This window comes from Phalacrocorax aristotelis, chromosome 3 (assembly GCF_949628215.1).
Source record: "Phalacrocorax aristotelis chromosome 3, bGulAri2.1, whole genome shotgun sequence".
Taxonomy (NCBI): Eukaryota; Metazoa; Chordata; class Aves; order Suliformes; family Phalacrocoracidae; genus Phalacrocorax; species Phalacrocorax aristotelis.
The window spans coordinates 98,870,977-98,895,983 of record NC_134278.1 but is presented as its reverse complement, the minus strand read 5'-3'; the positions used below and the strand labels follow the sequence as shown (position 1 = coordinate 98,895,983).

General features: G+C 44.5%; 1 protein-coding gene across 2 annotated transcripts in view; it reads left to right on the top strand.

Annotated features, from left to right (window-relative positions):
- Positions 1-25,007, top strand: part of LOC142055149 (ALK tyrosine kinase receptor-like) — a 66,412-nt gene that overhangs the window by 38,419 nt on the left and 2,986 nt on the right. Inside the window, exons 9-21 of one of the 2 annotated variants that reach the window (XM_075088690.1) lie at positions 1,332-1,430; positions 2,424-2,593; positions 3,781-3,874; positions 5,626-5,812; positions 8,042-8,132; positions 9,061-9,125; positions 10,002-10,131; positions 15,928-16,025; positions 17,084-17,176; positions 18,910-19,011; positions 20,247-20,381; positions 20,957-21,047; positions 22,365-24,421. In XM_075088690.1, the coding sequence (XP_074944791.1) occupies positions 1,332-1,430; positions 2,424-2,593; positions 3,781-3,874; positions 5,626-5,812; positions 8,042-8,132; positions 9,061-9,125; positions 10,002-10,131; positions 15,928-16,025; positions 17,084-17,176; positions 18,910-19,011; positions 20,247-20,381; positions 20,957-21,047; positions 22,365-23,069 (2,060 nt within the window). In that variant the 3' untranslated portion in view covers positions 23,070-24,421. Of the gene's footprint in view, positions 1-1,156; positions 1,431-2,423; positions 2,594-3,775; positions 3,875-5,625; positions 5,813-8,041; positions 8,133-9,060; positions 9,126-10,001; positions 10,132-15,927; positions 16,026-17,083; positions 17,177-18,909; positions 19,012-20,246; positions 20,382-20,956; positions 21,048-22,364; positions 24,422-25,007 lie in introns of those variants that run through there. The other variant, XM_075088689.1, reaches the window with a different exon arrangement.

The following is a 25,007-nucleotide window of genomic DNA, read 5'->3' as shown; positions in this document are numbered from 1 at the left end:
TATGGCATTTAGTCTTTGAGCAAATAGCCAGATGTCAGTCCTTCAGCTGTAATCCTGGCTTTGCACTCTGCAAAATGTGCCATCAAGATCCTGCTGTGATTCTTGAGCCTTCCATTTTGGCATTATAGTGCTGAAGAAGGAGGAGCCCCAGGCTACATGCTCCCATTACCAGCACCTGTGTTTTGAGGACTTGGTCCTGGAGACTGGCAGCCAGGCTTTATGCCAGGGGAAAAAATGCAGCTTCTTCTACCCTGCCCTGTTGTGGGTGGGCCTTGGTCTGCACAGGTGGTCTCTGGGGGCAGAGGCTCAGGCTGCCAGCCAGGACCCCTCTTAATAATGACAGTGGTATTGACTTCAGTCAACGAGGAGCTAATTTCATGTGCTGCGGGTCTCAGGACAGCTGTCAGATGGCATTATGTTGATTATAACTGGTGTGGGCCAGATTCAAGATCTGTACTAACCCATAATCTCCTGGGCCACATAGTTTCTTCAGCCATCTGCACTGTGGTGGACTTTTTAACCCCTGGTTCTCCACAGCTTAAATCATGTGTATGATAGATTAGAAATCCTGAGTAGTAATGAGTTTAAATGATTAAGTGCATGTTTTGTACCAATGTTATTGTGTAATGCTTCTTTTTCCAACAGAATGCCTCACATGACATAATTTTAATTTCATGAAAGATGGTTAAAGAGAAAAAGCCATTTTTGGATTGGGTGGGGGAATATTTGCATGCTTGTAGTACAAAATACATGGCCCGTACTGTGCTTCTAATATGTTCTATGTATCGCCCATACTTTGCTTCTCATATGTTCTATATGCCCAAGCACAAATAAACAACTCATAAATTCCTTCAGTCCCCAGTCCTGGTGAGCCACTCTGCTCCCAGGGTGCAAAGGAGAGGAAGGATATCAGATTAGTCATTCCCTCTGCTGACACAGTACATGCCTTAATCAGCAAGAGTACTGAACTTAGCCCTTGAGTACTGGTGTTTTCCAGTCTCTTGGCTACATTAATTTTAAGAAGGCTTATATGTTTCACAGCATCCAAATGGCTAAAGATGAAGTTTGTACCTTAGTTTGCAACAGACTGCCTAAAGCAGAGCTAAGAAATAGATTGTCACAAGCTGCTGCTATTGAATTGAGGTTCTAGAGATAAAAGACCAGTGGTTCATGCCACAACTTGCTAAGTGTTCCCTATATACTTTGATTTATTCTCTTTTCTCATTTGGATGCCTCCCTAAATATGCTGAAGTCATGCACGTTGCAATGCTTATCTGTATTTTAGTGTCAATGAGCCTCAGTCTGTTAAGGTAACTTCTGGTTTGATGTAGGTGGCAATGCTGCAATGGACAATGACCCAGAGATGGATGGGGAGGATGGTGTGTCCTTTATTAATCCAATCGGTACTTTATACACTCCAGCACTTAAAGGTATTCATATTGGTCAGAAGTCTTCTAGTGGGTTTATTTCAGGTTAAGAATAGTTTGCTGTTTCAAGATAAGAATAGTAGGACACTTTACAATCCTTTGGGTGCAGCTTAGTGTCATCATGAATGTGAGGAGGTAGAAAGATAGCATAACAAAGTCCAATGGAGAATAAACGGAAGTAGCAAGAAGAAAACAGGTAGAGAGAACATCAAGGCTATTAGAAAACACTTCCCAACAATATAGTCTATGAGCCTGTAGAATAATTTTGGCCAAGGAAAGTGGTAACAGAATGCCATAGTTCAGATAATTTAGAAAAGAAACAGACAAAGCACCTGACTATTCACAAACAAACATGTTCCTTAGAGCATCCCTCAGCAAAGTATCCAGGTTCGACCAGGGCATTTCTAGAGAAAACAGTGCAGTGTTGCCCAGCAGTGCGTGGGAGTGATAAATAGTGCCACTCCAGCCTGTGTTTGCCCAGAACTCAGTGTCTTGAATATGTTTGCGATGTTCAGAAAATACAAAAATATCTCTTTGCTCAAAAAACAATGTTTGCTTTAGAACAGCCAGAAGTATTTTCAAATACAGATGGACTCTGGCCTGATAGATTCAGCCAGACTGTTTTAAAAACTTACAGTGTTTTATCTCAGAGGGAGTAAAGGCCAGGAAAGAAAAGGGTGAGCCCCACAGACTGCTGAAAGGGCAGGTTTCTCTTAGCCTCGGGGGCAGCCTCCTTGCTAACCTGGTAAGACTATCTGCTCAAGGAGAGCCAGTGCACCTCAGCTGCAGTGGGGCTAATTTAGCTGGGTGTTATTTTCTACATGAGAAAGGGACAGGAGCTATGGAAGGTGGAGAAAAATCGATTTCTTAGATGGGCCCCACCCTGTCATATCTGGCAATCGTGACCACCATGTCCCCTCTTTCTGTTAGTGCCTAAGGGAATGATATTAATGATCTTTACAGTAGTTAACTCAGGTTCTTTCATCCACTCCCTAGTGACAGAGGGGCACGGAGAGGTGGATATTAGGCTGCATCTTAACTGCAGTCACTGTGAGATGGACGAGTGCCGGGTTGATCTTGAGACTCAAAAAGTCATTTGCTTTTGTGAGCCAGGCACAGAGCTGGCTGAGGATGGTGTGTCTTGCATAGGTAAGTGGGAGTATGGGGTGGGCTGCCAGCATGTGAAACAGAAAGCGCATGGCAAAAATCTGTAGTTTGGACTGTAAGGCATCCTGAAAGTGTTATCTAGTCTTTCTTAAAACTGGCTTCTGTTGAATGTTACCTTCTTTCCTGCTGGTGTATGCTGCAGAGTTATTTTGACAGGATATAGACACATCAGTGCTGAGAAATGGTGCACAGAGCCTCATTGCTGGTTTGCCTTACAGTATAAGTTTGGCATACTGGGCAACACTGAGGAGAGTCAAATTTTTTGTGCCTGGTTGCGTTGACGCTTACATTCTTCTCTGAAATCATGAAAGTTTGCTCACTGAAGGAATTTTCCAGCTAAACTTAAATTCCAGGACACTCCTCTTAAAAACAAAACAAAACAAAATGTACAAGGTGAAGGAGAATATAATTCCTGTGAATTTGGATATATAAGGTGCAGGTGCAGAATCTGTAAGAAATTCTGCATGAGGCGTCTCTGAGGAAAACTAAAGACAGTGCCTCTGCTTGCCTTACTTGAAAAAACAAGTGCTCAGAGCTCCATTACTAACTTTCCTTCATATTCTTGCCCAGTAGTTAGGGCAAGTGACTCCAGGGTTTCAGGATCCTGCTCTCAGCTTTGTCACTGGTGTGGGAAAATTGTTCTGTATTTTTACCATTGCCATCTGCAAAATGGGTAAAAAGCATGGTCATTTTGCCAGGGTGAAGTCAACCTTAATAGATGGCCATTGAATGCCTTGTGGTTCCAAGTGAGGATGCAGCTATGGAATACTTTGTACTGCATTTACTGTTATCAGGTTTTTCTGCCTGGATTAGATGCATTTAGGAGATGATATATTGCAGTCCTCTGGCTTTTGCTGTGATTTGGCATTGATAGCGGCACTTTAACCCTGGCAATGTAATGTCCTTACCACCTCCCCAACCTCCTGCCCCTGTTTTTTATGGTCTTGTTTTCATACCCAGGGAGTGCACATGTTAACTCGTTGATAGCAAACCATCTGTTTTAATCGCTTGATATTAATTGAGGAAAGTGAAACAATGAGGTATTAGAGGTCATAGATCCTGAGAACGGGTCACACGAGAGGTTGCTCCTACACTACAGGAGCAGCAGCTGGGTAAATGGAAGGAAGAGCAGAAAAATAATTTCAAACATGTAATTCCTTCTTCTCCTGCCTCTGTTACAGCTGAGCCAGTGATTCATCTCCCTCTCTCCTTGGTCTTGTCTGTAGTGACTTCAGCATTGGTGGCTGCTTTAATTTTGGCTTTTTCAGGAATCATGATAGGTGAGTGTTTCTCTGCAAAAGATATTTTCATACGAGGGGTGGATCTGAGCCAGGGATAACTGGACCCTAGGAGGCAAAAGGATTCAGGTTTTTAGCTACTGCTGTATTTAATGACACCTTCCCACACACATGCCTTAACTTCAGATTTCAGTAGTTGTTTCTAACCACAATGACCAATTTGAGGAGGTTTCGGTTACTGACTGCGTCTCAGAAGAGACATTATTGCTTGTGTTGTCATGTGAAGCTGCCAGAATGCAGCTGCCACTGGCTTTGTGAGAGCTGTTGGTGCTTAATGCCTAAAAGCAAGCTTCTTTATTTCTGTGCCTATATACAGATTTAGTCTCCTAATGTATGACACTTAAGCTTGAAATTCTCACATAGGGTCTCCTTTTACAAACTGCTACTTAGTAGAATGTGGGCATTCTTGGCATCTTTATTTGAATTTCTAAAAGGTATTTTTTCACCCTTTTATTTTCTTATTTTAAACAACTGCTCACCTGCATTCGATTTCAAGCAGAATAGATTTGAATCGATGAAAAGCAGCCAGGGATTCAAACCACAGATCTGCCACCTTTCTTTGTCCACACTGCCTATAGTCTGGGGGAGGAGAGGGATGTACTGAGAGCAGCAAATGGCAACTATTAAATTAGATTTGTGCAGCTGTTTCGGTTTTAAGAATTTCAGGAGTTATCGGTTGTACACACATGGTCCTACATGTATGATTTCTGGCCTGACAGTACCCCTTTAAAATTACAAATTACGTCTCAGGGAGTGGAAGATTAATCCTCTTTCCATCCAACTAGCCTATCATTGACATCTCAGGAAAGAGCAGTGATTTAAAAAATCAAAGCAAAAGCAATGAGGAGGAAAATGGAGGACAGGAAGGGTTTGTGGATAGGTCATTATATCCGTATGCCTTTGCGAGTGCATGTTTACCCCTTAAATTCTTCCCCTGAGCAACATCTACTGAAGAAGATGCAATAGCTATTACCGTCACAGTCTTTGGTCTCAATCCAGCTCCCACAGAAATCAATAGTAAGGGTAATAGTGATTTAACCTGGCATCTTGTTTTGAAAAAAATACTGCAATATCAATTACTATTTCAAGGAATATCCACAGGATGTCTTCTTTCAAGGTGTGATTTCTAATGATATTTCAGAAGTATCAGTGAAGTGATTCAAGAAATATAACACTTCCATAAACTGATTTCAAATTTAGTCCAACTCGGTTGTTTAGAAACAAAAGTTTTGCAAAATGAGCTAGTTTTACGTATAATGTGTTATTCTGAGGTAACAGTTTAGTCTATCCATTTTGAACAATATGATGCAATAATTCATTTCAGATTTTAGTCGCTTCTACGTGATTTAGGAATGTTAATTGTACCCCAACTCCCTCAAGTTTGGAACTGGACTTGTACTTGGGAGGTCCAGTTAAACTAAATAGAACAAAACAAAAACCTCAGAACTGAGAAATCAGAGACCTCTGCAAGTGAAAATCATTTTACTTGTTCCAAACAGTTCATGAGCAAGCTTGTTTCTTCATAAGATGTGTAAATCAAAGGTTCCTGGATAAATTCAGGTTCCATTTTCTATCTGTAATTATTTGATGTACAGACAAATGACAGTGTTACTGTCTGATTTAATTCACTGAAATTTGGCCACACAGTGAATACCAGTGAGACGTGCTGCACGGCTGCTGTCCTGTTCCAAAGTCAGTCTGTCTCTCTGGTTTACTGTGTTCTCCATATTTAGTATATCGTCGGAAGCACCAGGAGCTACAAGCCATGCAGATGGAGTTACAGAGCCCGGAATATAAGCTGAGCAAGCTGCGTACCTCCACTATCATGACAGACTACAATCCCAACTACTGCTTTGCAGGAAAGACCACATCTATTAGTGACCTAAAAGAGGTGCCTCGAAAAAACATCTCCCTCATCCGGTAAATTCATCTTTGCCTTCCCCATGCTTAGCACTATACACTCACATATGCTGGCTCTCTTACACAGATGTGAAATCCTGTCTTTGTGCAGGCATGTACAAATTCTCCTGCACTTTTAGACTCGTCCCTTTTGATAAGAAAGTTGTAAAGCTGCAGTACTTAGGCTTCTGTGAAGGGGACTAGGCATTGGCAGTCTCCTTGACCTTTTACAGGTGTGGTGTTAATCTTCTGGGATTATGAGAGGAACTGAAGAGTCATCACCAGTAATTTAGAGACATCTTTTGCAGACTGTGCAATGAATGTGCAATGTCCAGTATTAATTGAGGAAATGCTGGGAAGGCTGAGGCTTGTAGGAGACTCTTTTAAAGTCTTTGATGGGATCTTTGGTAAAGACAATGACATCCTTAAATACAATAGCAGAAAAAGCAATGGGTTTGAGACTGCCAGACAGGATAAAAAGATGGGAATATAAAGCCAGCAGGATAGTCATGTCTAGACGAGAACTTCTGGAAAGTTGGAAAGAGTCTCTTAAGAAAAACTTGAAAGTTCAGAGTTCTTTCCCACCTTGCTCTACTGCAGGATACAGTGCACGCCACTTGTAAATATGACATTACCCTTGTACCATGCAGATTTACACAAAAAGCCAAGAAGTGGAAACAGGAGAGCCTGGAAGACTAGGGAGCTTACAGTGCTACAAACGTGATGCTCAGAGAAGTCTATGCAGTCTGCAATGTTTTGCTGTCTCTTATCTCATTCCGCCTTACCTGCACATCTTGCTGGACTGCAACTGGAAGTTTCCAGTGTACTCTGTACTGCTGCTGCCTTTCTCACTTGGGCTCTGAAAGGATTTTTGAAGTGTGGCAAGCTGCAGAGATCAGAGGATACAGCTGGGAATTGATAAGGGCAGGGAAGTCCTTCTCTTTTGAGAGAAGGGTGAGTTATGAGCTGCAGAGATCTGGTTTATATCCTCAGTTTGTAATAAGTTGGTCAGTCACAGCCAAGAATAATGTCTCAAGCTGACACCTACAAAATGTTACTAAAAGAGCTGGTTGAGTCACAGGCATCGCAAGTCCTCACTGTGGTTTCACTGCCTAGACTGGTCTTTATCCTGGCAAGACTACAGACCGAGCTTATGCAACAACAGAGCAGACTGCGCTTAGCAGCACCTGTTTGAACAGACAGGAGGGCAAGGGCAACAGCCCATGCAGAAGCAGTCCACCTATAGACCAGAGAACAGAATCAGTGCAGCTCTCAGGCCAGACCTGGCTCTACCAGGAAAGTGTGTGCTGTAGAATAGAGCCTTATTGAGAGCCCTTTTACTCAGACCAAGATGCAGGAATGCCTCTTCAAGACTCAAACTACTACTGCCCAATCTGCAGCCCATGCAGGGATAAGAGGGACTCAGGATCTGGGATGCAGCCTCATTCATTGCCAGAGTTCACTATGTCGTTGTGACATGGCACCTGTGGTATAGCTATTGTTGTACCAGTCGACTTAACTTTAAGCGAGTGAAGACTGAATAGACAGGAATGCAAAATCTGTATCAAAAATACATAGAACAGGATCTGTTGTGTGATTACTTTAATTCCTTTCTCTTTTTAAACTGTAAATTTCATAATATGATCAGTGCCAGAAATGATTCTCAGCATGAATTCCTAGAGTCAAGTGCTTTACAAAGCACTATTATCACCATTTACTGGCTAAGGTACTTACCAAGATTCACAAAATAAATCAAGAAAAGATAGTTTAGAATTAGAATTCAGGTCCTTTGAGAACCATTGTGCTCACTAGTTTCTTGTTCAATGTTTTCTTTAATGGTGATGCATAAACATCATGGGAACTGTTATTGTGTTTGGGGTGTGGGAACACCAAGACTTAAGACCTATCTTTATTGACCTGCTTTGGAGCACCACCACTAAAGCACTGACACCAAAGTCATAGAAGAGTGCTATCCATTACACACTGCAGTGCCAGCAGCTTGATTTCACCGGTGACTGTTCACTTCTGGGGTTTGCTTTCCCTACCAATTAAATTCATTGTAGGTCAAGGAAAGATCACATCAAGGCTGGTCCCCCACATAGTGTGAGGAGTGGTATCATCAGTGTCAATATCCAGTTCTCCCTGTTTCTCTACCATGAAAATTGTAAGCCCATTCTGTGAGCTGTGACCACAGTGTTATAATGTGTGTTCTCTGTAGTAAAACCTTCTTGTCTTCTCTGGTCTGTCCAGGGGTTTGGGCCACGGAGCCTTTGGTGAGGTATATGAAGGTCAGGTGGCAGGGATCCCCAGCGACCCCACTCCCTTGCAGGTGGCTGTGAAAGTAAGTGACAGTGTATGAGTTATCATGATGGTTTAATGCACCTTTCACCCAAGAGTCCCTATGCATTATAAAAATGAAGATGAATTAAGCATTACTATAGTTCTGAAGGATGTGCTTAGAAAGGTTGCTGCTTTGTTGCAATACTTTAATCCATCATAGCGATGGTACAGCTTGTAGCATATGGGCTTGTGAGACTATTAAAAGAGGTCTGTAAGTAGTTAATGGGCAAAGATTTCCCATATAGCCGCAGTAGACTGCAAGTATGAGAAACAAATCCATCCTCTCTCCATCCTCCACATGCTACACCTGGTGTGGTAATCTATCCAAAGCCTTTGAGACAGAGGCCAAAAGTCTCCACAGGGCCAAGGGCAGCTGGTACATATATCAAAGAGCCTGCAGGTAGGAGATGGCTGTTTTTCCAGGGATCTCACGACTCCATTACAGGATGGATATGCACTGGATGTGAAGCTAAATCCTAAGAGACCCTGGTAGGGTTCTCCAGGCCTTCAGCAGCTTGTTTTCTCATAGATGTTACATAGCAGCACAGTCCTACTGCTGGTTATAGTTTATAGTCTTGCTGAAATGTAGGAGTATTGAACTGTCAGAGAGCTCAGGAACTGTGGTCTTATTCCTTGTCCTCTATACAGGAGAGTCCCATATATTGAGCACTGTTCCCTGTGCATTCTGGGCTATTTCCTTTGCTGGGAGGAGAGCGACAGTGGCATTGATGGGCCATGTGTTCTGATCTTTACCTTTCAAGAGGATTCACAGTCTCATTTAGTAATGGTCTAGCTATTATCTTAGAGTGAGGTTTCTTTTAGAGAAACAAGGATTGCTGCAGACAACATTAGTGCTTTTGATTGTGCCAGGTGTTCTGCATCAGTAAGTTTAAATATCTTCTCCTGTCAACCTGTTCTTTCTTTTCCAGACATTGCCAGAAGTGTGTTCGGAGCAAGATGAGCTGGACTTCCTCATGGAAGCTCTTATTATTAGGTTTGTATGAATAAGATAAATAGTACTTGTATAGGCTTGCAATGCCCAGCACTGTGAAGAAAAAAGGTGCTTTGAGAGGTGATGTCTATGCAACACATCTATACAGCAGTTTTAGCACATGGCTGTCAGTATTTTACAAAGAGGGTAGGCATTACCATCCTTTTCTGTTCTTCTTACAAATGAAGATGCACCACATGATTAAGCGCTACACTAGTTTTCATTGTCCAAAGTGGAAATCTTTAGGCCCAGTGTTCAGAATTGATAATAGGATCCTTTGATTTCTCTTAGAGATCAGAACATGAGGTAAAAAAATCCTTAAGGGTTTGGGTTTGACTAGTCAAAACTAACAGATGGCATTAACTTAATGCTGCTGTCATGTCACATGTCAGTGACTGAGTCCCAGGATCCATGGAAATAGTTTCCCATCACATTGAGGTCTGGAGAAATAAGGAAGTATTAGAGACTAGACCTTGAGGAATATCCTCTACATAAGCAAATCCTGTGTCAGTATGTTATTTGGAACACCTCTGCCCTAGCCCAGCTTCTGCCCCTTGGTCAGGGAAATTAGGAGCAGACTTTTCTCTGTTATCAAACATTCCTTGCTTCCCTTGGCCCCCAAGTCTTGCTGTAGCCCAAAAAGGATGCAGAATATAGGAAGAGGAAAAGCAGCCAAAAGCCACTCCTTCCTCACCTGTTTCTGCACTGTGCAAACAGACACAGAGGGCAGGGGTGGCACTTTAGCTTTATCCAGTTACCCTACCTTTGAGATTTGTTACTTTCTGAAAAAAAAAAAAAATTCCCTGAAGCAAAACGTTTTCTGCAATTGTGCTTTTTCGATCAAAGTTGTTCCATAATTGAGTCTTCCTGTCTTCACAGCAAGTTCAACCACCAGAATATTGTGCGCTGTATCGGGGTGAGCTTGCAGGCACTGCCCCGTTTCATCCTGCTAGAGCTCATGGCTGGAGGTGACCTGAAATCGTTCCTGAGAGATACGCGGCCTAGACCGGTAAGAAAAGAGAAAATTGAGTTTTATTTAGTAAGCTGCTGCCGCAAGGCAAATACATCACTATAAAAGAGCTGATCCATGCAGCAACTATTTCCTAGCATTTTAGAGTCAGAAAATTTCTGTTGCTAGAAGACCACTGTGGGGGCAGGACACAGATATATAGGGAACAGATGCTGCTGGGGTTATGCAGAGGTGCCTCACTGTGGACTTTGCTAGATAGCATTGCAGATACTGTCTAAAGAAAGAACAAAATCAAAGTTTAAAAAAAAAATTAAGCTCCCCCCTCACACCAGCTGGGGCAGACTGGGGGGAAGTGTTGAACTACAAAACATAAATCCATTATTTAAACTGCTGATCAGGTGCATTTCTATGGATATCTGTCAGTGCAAGTTTGACATAGGCAAGGAGAGAATCTGGCCTGGAGTTGTTGGCTTAATAGCAAATATCTTTAGTCTGGAGTTTTAAAGTTTTTCCCACTGAAATCAGCATCAATAGGAAATGACGGTCAGTTAGAAATGTGTGAAAAAGAAATTACGACTTCTAGAGAGGAATCAGTATTTCAGAAGAATAAAGTTTGCTCCGAGTCCCTGGATCAGAAAAGTACACAGATGTTGTTGAAGTTCAGCACCAGGACCCAGCTTCATATTTTGTCTCTACATGTCTTTGGCACGGGACAAAATGCTGGATTTTATCAGTACGAGACAGACACAAATTAGTTCTAACAGATAGAAATAAGATTCTTCCTTGAGACACCTGGAAACAGATTGACTTTTGTATTTTTACCTTGCAGTCTGGTTTTCAGACATATAAAATGGTCTGTGTTGCTCAGGAGCACCACAGTCTTGGATAGGTTGCAATAAAGTGTCTCCTGCCTGGATAAAAAGGCTAAACACCCAGAAAGTCAAGCTGTTTGAAATCTGAGCAAGCAGTCTTTATTTATAAAGGTTAGTTTTCTGTAGCACCTAGACATTCTCTTGTCATCTCATACAAATAGGCTGAACTTAGTGGTAGGTGAATGGGGAAATACACGTTTTGCAATGTGGGCTCTGCTCTCACCCAGTGCAGAACAAAATGGCATGGGCAAGGTATGCTGTCTGGTAGGTGCTTTGTTCAAAACTGCCAGACAGGCTGTGCTAGATGTGTGAAGTGGCAGGTGAAACAGGATGGCGCAGGGCAAGGGCATCTATCACTTTGCAATGGAAATATCTTTTTGGCTCATTAAGTTAGAGAGAGAAGCCAGCTCAGTAATGATCAGGGTCTTTTGAGGAAGCACCAAGAACATTATTCCTGAACAGCAGGAATTTTCACCTATTTGCAGTAAAATGAACCAGTCGCTTTTGTGGATGAAAATGCCTTACTCTTTATAGGATGCAGTTATAGGAGCATTCTGATCTGAGGGGTTTCTTTCTGTTTGCCCCTACCCCAGTTGTGAGTTCCTCCTTGCATGCCAAGGCTTCCATTTCTGTTAGTGACAGCTCTGTGCAACCCCTATTGGTGGATGGTTCATTCCAGGTATACATTGCTTACTTGGTATTTCTCTTCTGCCTTCACAGTCTCTCCTCCCTTTCCTCTTCTTTCCTTGTCTTTCCTGACCTGTTTGAGGATATCTGAGACTGACCATTACTACTGTTCCCAGCATCTTGAAGATCCTCCCCTATTCCTGCATTTAACTTGCTCCCAGGACTGAAGCAGACCTGGGGCTGATGCTGCTGTTTTCTGCTCTGTCCCATGCCTGTCACACTTTGGGAAAGCTGAGGTTCAAATGCAGATGGGCAGTTACAAGCTGGAACTGATTCAGAACAGTTTCCAGACCCTCTTTAACAGCTGGGTGAATGGGGACAGCCTGACCGTGTGCAGATACAGATCCACATGTTTCTGCTCCACTTCTAACACCTTCCTTCCCCTTGCCTTTCCCTGCTTCTGCTACCATCCCATGTACTGGCTGCCTGGTGAGAATGACAGGGTAATTCATTGTCTGGCTGTGGGCACAGCTTCTGAGGAGCCAATGGCACCTGTGAGTGCTGAGAAATCAGCCTCTGGTGCACATGTTTGCTAGCTCATAAGCTATGAGGCTAGGAGACTGACTGGTAAGAGATGAGATGCGCATGGGGCATTGTGCTCTGTGAAATATGGGATCCAGCTGTGGAAGTGGATTTGCCCTCTGCCTGTACTTGAAGTGTGACAGAGTCACTGTACATAAGGCCTGTGGCTCAGTACTGCTGGATGTATCTTTGCACTGTTCTTAACGAACCCTGAGCTGCTTTGATCCTCCTGTTGCTCATTCAAGGAACACAGGCAGAAGGTAAGCATAGCAGACTGGATGTCTAGCTTTCCAGGCCCATTAAAGGAAAGGAAAGACAAGGAACAGTGCAGAGTAAACAGGCTTCAGTGAGCTTTTCTTCCAGCAGGAATTAATTGAACACACAAGACCTAGCTGACTGACTAAGTAAGCACCATATGAATTACTGTTGTCATTTCCCCTTGGTTTTTTCCAGTTTTGTATTTTCCAGCTGGCTTCCTTACTACCTCGTCTTTCCCACCTACTTCTGCTTTCAGCCTGATTGCAAAAGAGAGATTTACATGTTCATTCTCTACCTTCAACCCTAGTTGCTCTCCCTGATCTCTTGCCAGTAACTTTAAATTCATTTGCCAGTTTCAGTCAAATTTAATAAAGGTGTGAAAGGCATTAACTTGGTGTTAATTCCAAAGCTTCACAAAAAAGAAAACACTATGCTAGAGCAACCACTGAGCAAAAAAGGTGTCTTGTTTGGCTTGCCACTGGCCAGCGAGAACCTGTGTGACTTGGAGCAAGGCACACACAGCATTCTGCCTTGCACTCAGCCACTGAAAAGCATGGAGGGGAGCAGAGAGAATGATGGAAGAGAAAGTGAAGCAAGAGAAGGGGGAACTTAAGACATTGCAAGGGACTTGAAATGGGAAGTTAGAGGTCCCACAGGAGGTATCAGGACATGGGATCCAAATTAATGGGAGGTCAAGATGCTGCCAGCACAGGTTATTGCATGTTGTTCATCTGTGTTCTTCATGTAAATAACGAAAGCAATGTTCAACCAACACATAATGGTTTTTCTGGACTCTAAGCAAGAATGATCATATGTGTAAGCCAAATGTTCATCCAAGGTTACTGTTACAATACCAGTGACTCTTGTGGAATATTGTCGGTTTATGCCAGCCAGGTCTACTCCATAAGCTTCAGATTCATACTTCTCCATGGGTCCAGGGTATACGGCTCTGATGGGTTTCTGTGTTCCACTAATAAATTTTCACGTCTATTACAGGATTATCCCTTCCCCCTCATCAGGAGAGAGGCAGTTTGGTAGATTCAGAGACGCCTGGAATCGGAGCCTTTGCTCATTATGAGCGTTGCAGAATTGTCCTTTCTGGGAAATTCAGTGCTGATCTTTCTCACACAGCACAGCAATCAAAGAACAGCTCTGGAAGATAAATTGTATATGGATAAATTATTCCCCTCCTTTGAGTTTTGTAGCCTGTTGCACAGAGCAGTGATTACACTGAACAATACACAGAATTTCATTCACCTTTAGCAAGATTCAGCCTCATCCAGGGAGGTGTCACACTAGTGCTTCCAGCGTGCCAAGTGCTCTAAGCAGCAGTGCATTGCAGCTGGCATTGTCCATTCATCTGGAGGGCAAAAGCTGTAAAGTGAATCCTTTGGTGTCTCAGGGTTGCTCCCCTTGCAAAATGAATCCCAAACCTCCATTTTTCAAACAGATTACATGGCTAAATTGTCCTTGGCTGGGCAGTCACATCTGTTTTAGGACTGTATTTAGTCAAATAAAAGGTGGAAAGAATTCATCCAAGGAGGGGAAGGAAGGGGAAAAAAGGGAAAAAGAGAGAAAACCTATGCTGTTCAGATCAGCTTGTGGCTTCAGCCTACTGACTGCCTTGCAGTATAGCTCAAGTCTGGAATCAATTGCACAATAAAAAATTGGGCTTTTTACTCAGTTTTCACTTCAGGTTTCTGACCCTTGCTCAGAAAAGGAGGGAATGGGTAGATGGAGATACTCATTTTCCTTTGGTTATGCCCTGAAAGGGAAAAAGAAGGCATCTGCGTCCTTTCTTACTGTAGTCATCTTGTGTAGCTGGTGAGTCACTTTAGCTCACAGAGGTAAAAAAGATTATTCCCTCCTCCCCACAAAGGGGCCGGGGTGGGGGGAGGTTTTGATGTTTGCAGGAAATGATTACTCTACAAAAAGAAAGGTTTAGGGGGAGATGCAGTCTAGTGTTTTAAAGAAGCGATTAAGTATATATATGCAATGAACTATACCATGTAAATAATAAAATACAGGCAGTTGGTACATAGTCACAAACAATTTTGCTTTATGGCACCACACTGAAAAAAAAAGGCTTTGTTCACACAGAGATACAGCATTTTTCAGTTATTTCATTAGTCAAGTATTGAGGCCAGGTTTCTCCTAATATCCTCAAAAGACGTTAAGACTTTTTTAGGTTTTACCAGCCAATGCCCACTATTTCACTACTGGCTGCTGCCTGCTGCAGAGCCTAGACTTATTTCCACTCCCAGTTAGCAGGGGTTTACGTCAGATGGGATGGCCAGCACAGCACTGCATCAGTCTGGAGATATGTTTCATCATGACAGATGGGCTGGCAGAGCCAGCAGTCCCTGTCACTGGAGAACCTGTGCTGGTTTGTGCGTCAGTGGGAGAGACCCATGGGCAGGTGTGCCTTTACGGCACTGGGCAGAATGGTAGGTGTCATAAGAGAGAGCTAGAAGGTAGGATAAGCTTGTTTGGTCCAATAACTAAGGCCCCAGATAAACACTTAGCTAGCAAATGGCTGCTGTTGTCAGACATTGGAACAGGCTGCCCAGGGAAGTGGTTGAGTCTCCATCCCTGGAGGTATTTAAAAGAAGGGTAGGCGTGGTGCTTGATGATATGGTTTAGTGGTGGACTTGGCAGTGATAGGTTAGTGGTTGGACTCAATGATCTTAAGGGTCTTTTCCAACCTTAATGATTCTATGATTCCATGATTCTATAAGCAGTCACTGCCACCCAGTTGTTTGACATCACCCTGCTGGCAGCAACAATTTCCTCCTCCCCCACAGAAGTGGCCACAGGGATCACTGATTCACACCTCAGTACAGAGGCTAATGGTTTGGCTTCAGAGGCCGGCAAACGCAAGCCGGTGCTAAGCCTGCCCTTTTCACTAAAGCATCTGGCTCCTGCTGGCAAGGGCTGTAGAATTCATCAGAGGGGCAGGAACAAGGAGTTGGCAGCCTTAGTCTTCCATAGCCGTTGGCTACGCAAACCTGTGTCAGTGCTCTGAGGGGCAAGATAAAACCTACACAGATGTGGAGGAGGGAAAGAGCAAATGTGACTCATACCATTATACAAAATGTCATTCTCATTGTTCAAGGTGACTTCAGAGAAGAGCTAGCAATAATACAAAGAAACTGAGTGAGGATCAGTTCAGGCTACAGATCTCCTCAAAAATTGTGCTGAAAATTCAGAAGCATCTCCCGTGAGAACTGGGGGAAATTCTTACAGGGGCATCCCAATGGAGCTGGAAAGTCAGATCCAGCTGTTCTGATTCTGTCCCTGGGATTTGTATGACATCGCGCCTGCACATCCTTTGCATAGTTCATGGATATGAACTCTCACTTGTGCATTTTTGTAATCCCTTTGTGTATTAACATCTGAGCTACATCACTTGCTGGAGAGTTCCCAGTGCTGTATCAGTGACGAATCATGCCATGTTCTTGCTTTTAACCCATGTTTGTCCCTTGTCTTTTGGTAGAATCAGCCCTCCTCACTTTCCATGCTGGACTTGCTCCATGTGGCTCGTGACATTGCTCGTGGGTGTCAGTACCTGGAGGAGAACCACTTCATTCATAGGTAGGTGAACACATCTGTGTCAGCATGGGCATGACTTGCACACAGGCCAGCAAGGACTCCTAATGCCCTGCATGATATGTTTATGTCCTGCTGCACTCTAGTGGCTGGATACCTTTAAACAAGGTAGATTAAATCAGAATAATAGAAGCAATTAACAGAAGAGCTGCTATAAATCTGGTTGTGGAGGTCTGTAGTTTTACCAAAGGTCCTGAGCTCTGCCTCAGTGCCTGCACTTGTGCAGCCTGTTTGGCTACTCTGGAAATGAAAACACAGTCTTGTGACAGAAGTCTTCAAAACTCTCCCCATCATGAATTTTCCTTACTGCCTTTCTGCTCATTCTGGAACCCTTTTCTTTTCCCTCTCGAAGAACAGGGTGTATACGTAAGCCAGAATGCAACACCTTGTGACTATTGTTAGCTGCTCCTGCAGAACAGGATGTTTGGCAAGTGTCTAAAATTTTGCCCATTGAGTAGAGATGCATAGAAAGAGATTGTAGTTCACTCTTCTGAAAGAGTTACCCACAAGGTATGCCAGCAGAGGTGGAGCTGGAGCTTTACCTGCATGCACAGATTCAGGCCATACCTTCAGCCTCCAGAGCAACACCTGCACATTGTTGTTCTTTCTGTCTCTGACCGTATGACACCCATTGCACAATATTTTAACAGCCACGCTAGGAATAGGTCAGTGGATCATTCTCCAGGCAGCATGGGGTTGGGACTAGTACACTGCTGAAATCAGCCCCACTGCTTGCAACTCCTTAGAGACTTAAAAGTAGCTCCTGGGGTGAAGGGAGTCTCACAGGAGGCCCATCCTTTCAGCTGGTAGATGTTACTTGAAGTTTAAAGAAGAAATGTTAAAGAGCAGAACTCCTGCTGTTGGGGTAGATTGGAATTTGGGACATGACTAGTTATCCATAAACAGTGACTTTTCTGGCTGTTGCGGGCTCTCTGCAGCTCAGGAAAGGAGGTACAATCCTTTGTTTTCTTTTTGGCTTCTAAAATTGTCAAATGATTAAGTGGTTCTTCTCTTTCCATTGCTTTTCTTCCTTTTCCTTGTAGGGATATTGCTGCCAGGAACTGCCTCCTTACCTGTCGAGGGCCTGGGAGAGTGGCTAAAATTGGAGACTTTGGAATGGCCCGGGATATATACAGGTAGCAGAGCTAAGCCCAGGGTATCCGCAAGTGGAATCTCTCTAAAATGAGGGAGGAGCAGTGTGTGTGCAGGAGAGCAGGCTCGTGTGCTGCCCTGTGTAACCCTAGCAAGGCAAGAGTGGAGAGATCCCGCCCTGATGAATCCCAGCTAATGCTTTTTTGGTGTTCACCTTCACCTGTAGTTTAACTGTGGTCTGGAGACTTTTCCCTCTCCTGACAGCTTTCCTCTGGGTAATGAAGTCTGATGGTCATGGTAGGCATTTTTCCTCCCACTTGTACTCTGTCTTCAGTTTCTTGTCTTTACTTTCTCCACACTGAATGGCATTGATGTGCCCTTTTTTTTTGTGGTCCCAAATCATTCTGAGCTTAATCTCTCTCCTTGATACCACCCCTGCCCCTTTGGTTTGGTGTTATCAGTAAATCTCCTCAATTTACTGCAGATAAAGGAGGAAGGTGCAGAGGAAGGTCAGGAAAATGTAATCAGCTGAACTGGAATTCAGCCAGGACACAGGGTTAACTACTCTGCTCTTGCAAGAAGTGCCAGGAAATCTTTAATGACCACAAGCAGTCAGGGCTGCAGTTTGATATCTCATCTTCCAGATAGCACCTCTAGAAGTGCTGCACCATGTCCTGCTGTGCTGAGGAATCAATTTGCCTCTGACTCGGAGGAAGGAGTGCCTTGTACTCAGTCACCTGCACTGTTTATTCCAGTGCCTTGCCGTCTTTTCTTCCTGCTTGGGGATTCTCCTGAGTAATTACTAAGCCAGGCCAGGCTCTGCTTAGCTTGAGATCTGGCAGCATCACAGCCTGAGGTGATGCAAACAGACTGCTACCTTCAAAAACCCAAGTGTATCAGAGCTGCTTTTTTTCCCCCCTCCTCTCTCTCCATTCACAAAGCTTCACCCCCACTCTGTCCCACTGTCAGATGGGACTCTACTGGGACAAAGTAGCATCTGTCACACTCCCACTATCAGCAGAACCAACTGCCAAGAAGAACGCTTTGGTGCTGAGTTTTCAAAGGTGCCTTTGAAGTTTGCACATGTTTCTGTGTCCAGGAATACCCTTTGGATGCTCAGGCTGTGTAGTTATGAACAGTGACACCAACTTGCATGAGCAGCCTCCTGCAGCTGCAAGCACAGGATTAAGGGCTTGTAGATTTTATTTTAAAGGGCAACGACACTAAATGACTATTGTAATTCCTGCCTCAGGAGCACAGGAGGTGCTTTTTGTACTATTGCCCCAGTCCTAATGGCCAAGCATCCTTCTCAGCAAGCTCCGCTTCTTATAAGGGGTTTTGTGTTTCACTTGCAGTGCTTTAGACTGGATACGTAAGGGACAGGCTTTGTTTATTTTTGATGGGGATGCTCCAGGTGACCACATGTGAGGTGAGGTGGAGCTCTTGCTGTGGCTGAAAAGTGCAGGAGGATGGCTCTTCCAGCAGCAGTTTACTGTGTGAGTAACTCACTAGGAGTGTGCATACAGATAAGGATAACTTGTGTTCACCAGATCAGGCCTAAAGCAAGGGAGATTAGAGCACTTCTTCCATGGCCTGCCCATTTCCACTATTTTTGTGAGAAGGAACAGGTCTCTTCAGCATTTTCTCTGCCATTCTGTTTCACCTAAATTAGTCTCTCTTCTGGCTCATAATTTTAATATTTGCAATTATAAAAATCCCAAATTAATGGCTTTTTCTGAATTCTTTGCCGACTCCTTGTTTTGTTTGTTCTTTGCAGAGCCAGCTACTATCGGAAGGGTGGGTGTGCGATGTTGCCCGTCAAATGGATGCCTCCTGAGGCTTTCATGGAAGGAATATTTACATCAAAAACAGACACATGGTGTGCTTCTTTTTCTTCTCTGTCCAGTCTGTCTGTCTGTGTTGTAACTGCTTTTGTAAAGTGTGAATAATTTGTAAAAAACATGTGTTCTTGTTCATTTCTCCTTTCCTAAAAAGACAAGCTGCGTTTTTCAGAGCGAGTAATCTTGGAGGAGACTAGGGAACAGAAAGATCAGACCTGTGCAAAGGCAGGGGAGGTGAGCAGGCAGGGAAGGGAGGTTGCGGTAAATGCAGGTGCTGCTTTGCTGCTACAGGGAGGAAAGCGCTAGTGCCACGCTGAGGAAAGCAGCATGGGAGACTGCAGGCAGGATCCATCCTGCCAGTGAGGGAGAAGGGCATCATGTACTGTGGCTTTCACCTTTCTCTGGGCCTGCAGCAGCACTGTAAGCACTTGAGTTGCTGGTGGCCAGAGGAGGGGAAGGGAAATTGGGCGAGCAGGAGGCAAGAGCTTGGGATGTGTGTGGAGGGGAAGGGGCTGGCTGTCAGGACACAGCTCCTGAGCAAGCCCCAGCAAAGGGGTAGCGGTACATTCTCTCACACAGCTGAGCTGCTGCCTATCTCAGCACCAAGCGGAAGAGTTTCCCATTGCTGCGCATAGCTCTTTGCAATTTTAATCAAGACGATCATGATTTCCAAGCAGCTGACCAGATGAATGCTTTGGAGGAGATCTTGTCCCAGCCATTGTCCGCAGGGCTTTGCAGGCCACACCACACAGGCCCAGGGCTGTGGTGTCAGCTAGGGAATGTTTTTATTGTACTCTGACCTACAGGTGCAGACTATGGGGCTCAGAGCATCAGTGGGGATTCACTGGCATATTATTTCACACAGGGTACCTTATTCAAGAGGCAGAGTTCACCGTAAGTCATCAGGCCACTGCTCCACTCAGTCCTGTCTCCAGCAATGGCTGACGTCTTAGAAAAGCATAACCTGACTTTCACATTTGTTACATCTAGTTGAACAGTGCTGAGTATAGGGCAAAGCAACCGTATTTATCTACCTATACGGCAGACTTCACTCACTTAACATTCAACTACTAGTATTCATTAAATGATTCAAAGTCCACCATTACAACTGTGCAGCTTATTTATGTCTGAATCCTGCAGCAGTGATTTCCACAAGCTGCCTGAGCACAGACTGCAAAGAGCAATGCTGACGGTACTGCACCTAAGGGCATTGCCCCTCCGTGATGGTCATTCCTGTATCCTTCACTTTGTTTTCCTTCACTTCTGTATTCAGGTCCTTTGGCGTATTGCTGTGGGAGATATTCTCTTTGGGATACATGCCCTACCCTAGCAAAAGTAACCAGGAGGTTCTGGAGTTTGTCACCAATGGAGGAAGGATGGATCCACCTAAAAACTGCCCTGGCCCTGTGTATGAGATTTTAACTTTGATATATTCATGCAAATAAGTTTCTGTTTCAAATGCAGTTCTCTAGTCAGAAGTTAATGACTTTTAAGATTGATCTTATTGTGACTGATCTGCCTTATTGGACTTGAGTGCCAGTGACTTCTCTACTGTTTAAGTTTTCTCTGTTTTGGAGAGTAATTGAGGGCCCCTTTGAGAAGTAGTGGCCGTTGGTTGTTTGGTCAAAGATGGTGCAATATTTCTGTGTCTTAGGTTAGCTGTGAAACTGCAAGTACATAAGACTGTTCACAGGTAGGGAAGACTGGGCTCCATTATCTGTAGCCCTGCCTACCTTTAGTGAATTGTCCAAGGGATTTTGGTGGGTGAGTTATTTCTCTGATGGTCTGTGGATTTCACCCCACTGGTGGCCACATTTCAGTGGTTACTGGTGCATCAGTGGTCTGACTCAGGAAGGCAGAGCACTCTTAGTTATTAGAAGTCAGAGCGGCATTACATGCTTATTGTTTCTAAGCTGCAGTGACTAGCTGTTAGGTACCAACAAGATCTCTCATTTATGAGCATCTCCCTTTCTGCTTTTTCAGTTATCGCATTATGACCCAGTGTTGGCAGCACCAGCCTGAAGACCGGCCAAATTTTGCCATAATCCTGGAGAGGATTGAGTACTGCACTCAGGTATCAGTGTTCATTTGTCACGAATCAGATGGGTGGAGAGGGTTCTTACTGAGGAGCGATCTAGGCAAGCCAGAACATGAGATGAGGAGGCAGCACTGCATTACTGCAGTCAGCATTCCAGGGAGACTGATGTCACCCTGGGACCAGTGGCTGGGATATTTACCTCACTGGGTGGTTGATCCTTCTTGTCTTTCACTGCTGAAAGGCACAGGCTTACACAAGATTACACAGCTTTACAAACTGCAAACCTGTAGCTCTGCTTCTTCTTCTAAAGGCGCAGATGACGACACGCAAAAGAGCTAAGACAGGCCAGCGTCTGTACGTGCTTCATGTCAGTTACTCCATCCCAGTGTTTACCCTTAAGACATGGTCAGCACTGAGCAGAAATGGTCCTGGCTCAGAGCACCCTTTGCAGGTGGCTTCTGCAGCTGTCGGCAATTTTCTGAATCTGACTCTGTTAGAGAAGGCAGGTGGAGACAGCCATGCTAAACGAGTGGGGATTCTAAGGCTAGGAAACGGGAGAAGGATGTGGCTGGCTTCCCAGGCTGAAATCTGATGTATTTATTTTTTATCACCAATTTTAGCTTATGAGGAGTGGGGTAGTTTAGAAAATATTTTGCTGCCTGCATCAGCACAGGCTTCTTGTATGGGCTCACTGTTATTTGCCTCAGTCAGTTTGCTTTCCCTCGCTCTTTGGGAGGCTTGGTCTGTTTTTCATGTGTTTGGATCCTGGGATTGGGAGGCATTGTTTTCTGCTATCTATATCTTGCCATGGCATCTAGCAATAATTAAAGGATGCCCAGATTACCACATTTTCTCTCAGTTTACTTCTCAAAACTGCTTTAAGTAGCTCAGAACGGCAGTCCCTATGGATTTGGGCTTCAAGGGGTCTGCCAGTATTGCCTTCTCTCTGCATTCCCATTCCTCCCTTGTTGTGCGAAGGCAATACTTTTCATGGCTGAAACTTTCTCAATATTATCTGAGAATGTTATGAACTTCGAGATTATATAGATTCCAAAACAACATTCCCACAGGAAATTTGGCTGGACATAAAAAGCGTTTTTCACTGTTTTTGTGCCTCTGCTGTTCTTTGGTGAGTTTTAAGGTTGCTTTTTGATTTTAAGGGTATTCCACTGCATCTCACTGTTAGCTGCATTTTGTCAGCATCCTCTACAAATGGAATGTGGGCTCTGTGTAGTGGGAATGATGCTCTGTGGTCATAGCATGACAGCTGTCAGATATGTTGGCTTCTTAATCAAGTGCAAGTATTAATGATGGTGGCAGACTTTGCAAAATTCTCATTGTTCTTTCTGGCAGGATCCAGATGTGATCAACACCGCTTTGCCAGTAGAATATGGTCCATCTGCTGAGGAGGAGGAGAAGCTAGCGATGCGCCCTGATGATCCAGAAGGAATTCCTCCTCTCTTGGTCTCCACACACCAAGACAGAAAGGATGACAAGCAAACTCTGCCATCTCCACCACCCCTGCCATCAGCCATCGCTGCTGGAAAACCTCTAGGGAAAGTGAGAGCCTTGGAACCGCCAGTGCCAGGGAAGGTACAATCAGCCTCAGCTGGGGGACATATCAACATGGCCTACACCCAGTCCAACCCCCCTTCTGAGCTGCACAAAAGCCGGGGTTCCAGAAACAAGCCCACCAACCTCTGGAATCCAACCTACGGTTCTTGGTTTGCGGAGAAGCAGGCCAGCAAAAACAGTCCTGGGCTGGAGAAGGAGATGCCCGAGAGGGAGAATTTGGGACAGGAAGGAAACTGTACTGTGGGGCCCAACATTGTGACTGGCAGGCTGCCAGGCTCCTCCCTGCTATTAGAGCCATCTTCCCTAACAGCAAGTGTTAAAGAAGTGCCTCTCTTTAGGCTCCGCCACTTCCCCTGTGGGAATGTCAACTATGGATACCAACAGCAGGGCTTACCCTTGGAAGCCTCCACGCCACCTTGTGCTAGCAGTTACGAGGATCCCATCCTTAGAAACAAGAGCCACATAACCCAGCAGGGGCCGTGAGAGCCCTCTACCCTCTTGAGTTTTCCCCCTGTGGCCCCCTGAGCCTTGAAGAGATGTCCTGTTACCCAGTACACCATGAGCAAGGGATCTGACAGCATTACCTTCCATTTTGTGCCAACTTGCTCAAGAAGTGCCACCCTCAAAGCCGTAATTTCAACTAACCCGAGAGGCTTCAAATTACCAAAGCCCCAATACACTAAAAGAAACAAGGGGGAGGGAGGATACAGGAAACATGTTAACTGCAAGGCCCAGCTGCTGTTGCATCAACTCATACGCATGGTTGTTGTCATGCCCTTCCTGTGAGCTTTTCTCAGTTGTGCATTCTCTGCTTAAGTGTAAAGCTGTGGCTCACTGCCTTGAGTGTTTTATGTCTGGGGTTTTCTGTGCCAAACTTGTGGTTGCTGTGGAACACCTGGAGATCTGCAGCTGGCAGAGGTTATAGTGGGTTTTGGGGGAGCATCCCCTATCCAGACCGAAAAAGGTTACAACAGCGCTGAATGGTGACACGATGGCACGGTCCCAAGCTGCATTCCAGCTACAGTCCAGTCTTCGACAGCCCTTGACTGCACAGTGGGTATGGGGTGTTGGCAAGACACTGGTCCTACTGCATCACTTGAAAGAGAGTGGGGAGGAAGCACAGAAGACGGGTGTAGACGCCCTGAGGCACTCTGGGTTGGGGAGGGGTTGTTTGGCTGGGGTTTTTTGTTTCGTTTTCTTTTTGCTGCGCTTAAGCATTAAAACTGAGCAAAGCCCTTTAAAATTCCTTCTGTCCTACAAAGGTAGGAATGCCCTTCATCAGGAACTTGTGCACGTCAAGTGGAACCAAAGTGAAGTTTTAAAGGGCCATGGTCATGAGAGAAACTTTCACCCTGCCCTGAATACGGACAGCCGCCTGCATACCTCAGAGGTTCGCCTTTGACATACGCTGTAAAAACAAGAACAAAAAGGCAGAAGACTACATCGTGCCACAATCCAGATGCCAGATACTGTCTGTATTTGAAGGGTTTAGAGCCCTCATTCCTTTAACAAAAATATGTGTATGATAGTGGTTTAAAGACAAACACTGCGTTGACTCATTTTGTACACTTTGTGCATGAAAAATATGCCAGTTAAATGTATTGTCAAAACATAGATGTAGGAAATAATTCATGTGTAAAGATGTGCATTAGTAACGTCAACTTAGGGTTGCAAGGAGCTGTTTTAGCATGAATGCTATCCGAAAAAGTGGTGCCTAATTCCATAGACATGGGTGTACTGGAGCACCAGCAAAGGAATGTGAAGGTGTTCTTCAGGCCAAGACTCTTCGTTTCAGTGAAGTGAGACTGAATCTGGCCCCAGATCCAAACATTGAGGTAAGCTCCCTGTCTTCATGATGGAACAAACCAGAACCCACATATATGTAGTCCTAACCTTTGAGATGTGCAGACTGAAATCGGAGGGCTTGGGCTGGCCCACCACCCTTGTGAAAAAAAAAGAAACTGGGAGGGGGGGGAGGTAGCGTGCTCTCCTAACCTGCCTGACATCGCTGATACACAAAACTGAAACCCTTTCAGACAAATGCCACAATTGTGTGTGGTGGTTGGTTAAGTGGGCACTGCTCTCTGTTGGGAACCTTGAAGCAGGGACTGCCCCGAATTTCATGTTCAGCTGCTAGGGATCCTCGCACCACTGCTGCGTAGGTTTGGCGGGCATAATGAGGGTTACACGTTGGGTGCTCTGCTGCTGTGCCCAGGCTTCTTTAGCTTGAACTAAGAGAATATTTGTGATCACCAAGATTATTAGGCTTGCAGCTCTTGTCATGAAATAGCCACTGGGGAGGGATTCTGTCTAGCTTAGGACTGCGTTAGTGTCACACTGATCTCTCTCTTTCTAACTCAGTAAACTCAATGGGGTAGTTTTGTAGACTCTCAGGAAAGCTGATTAATTCAGGAGGTAAGC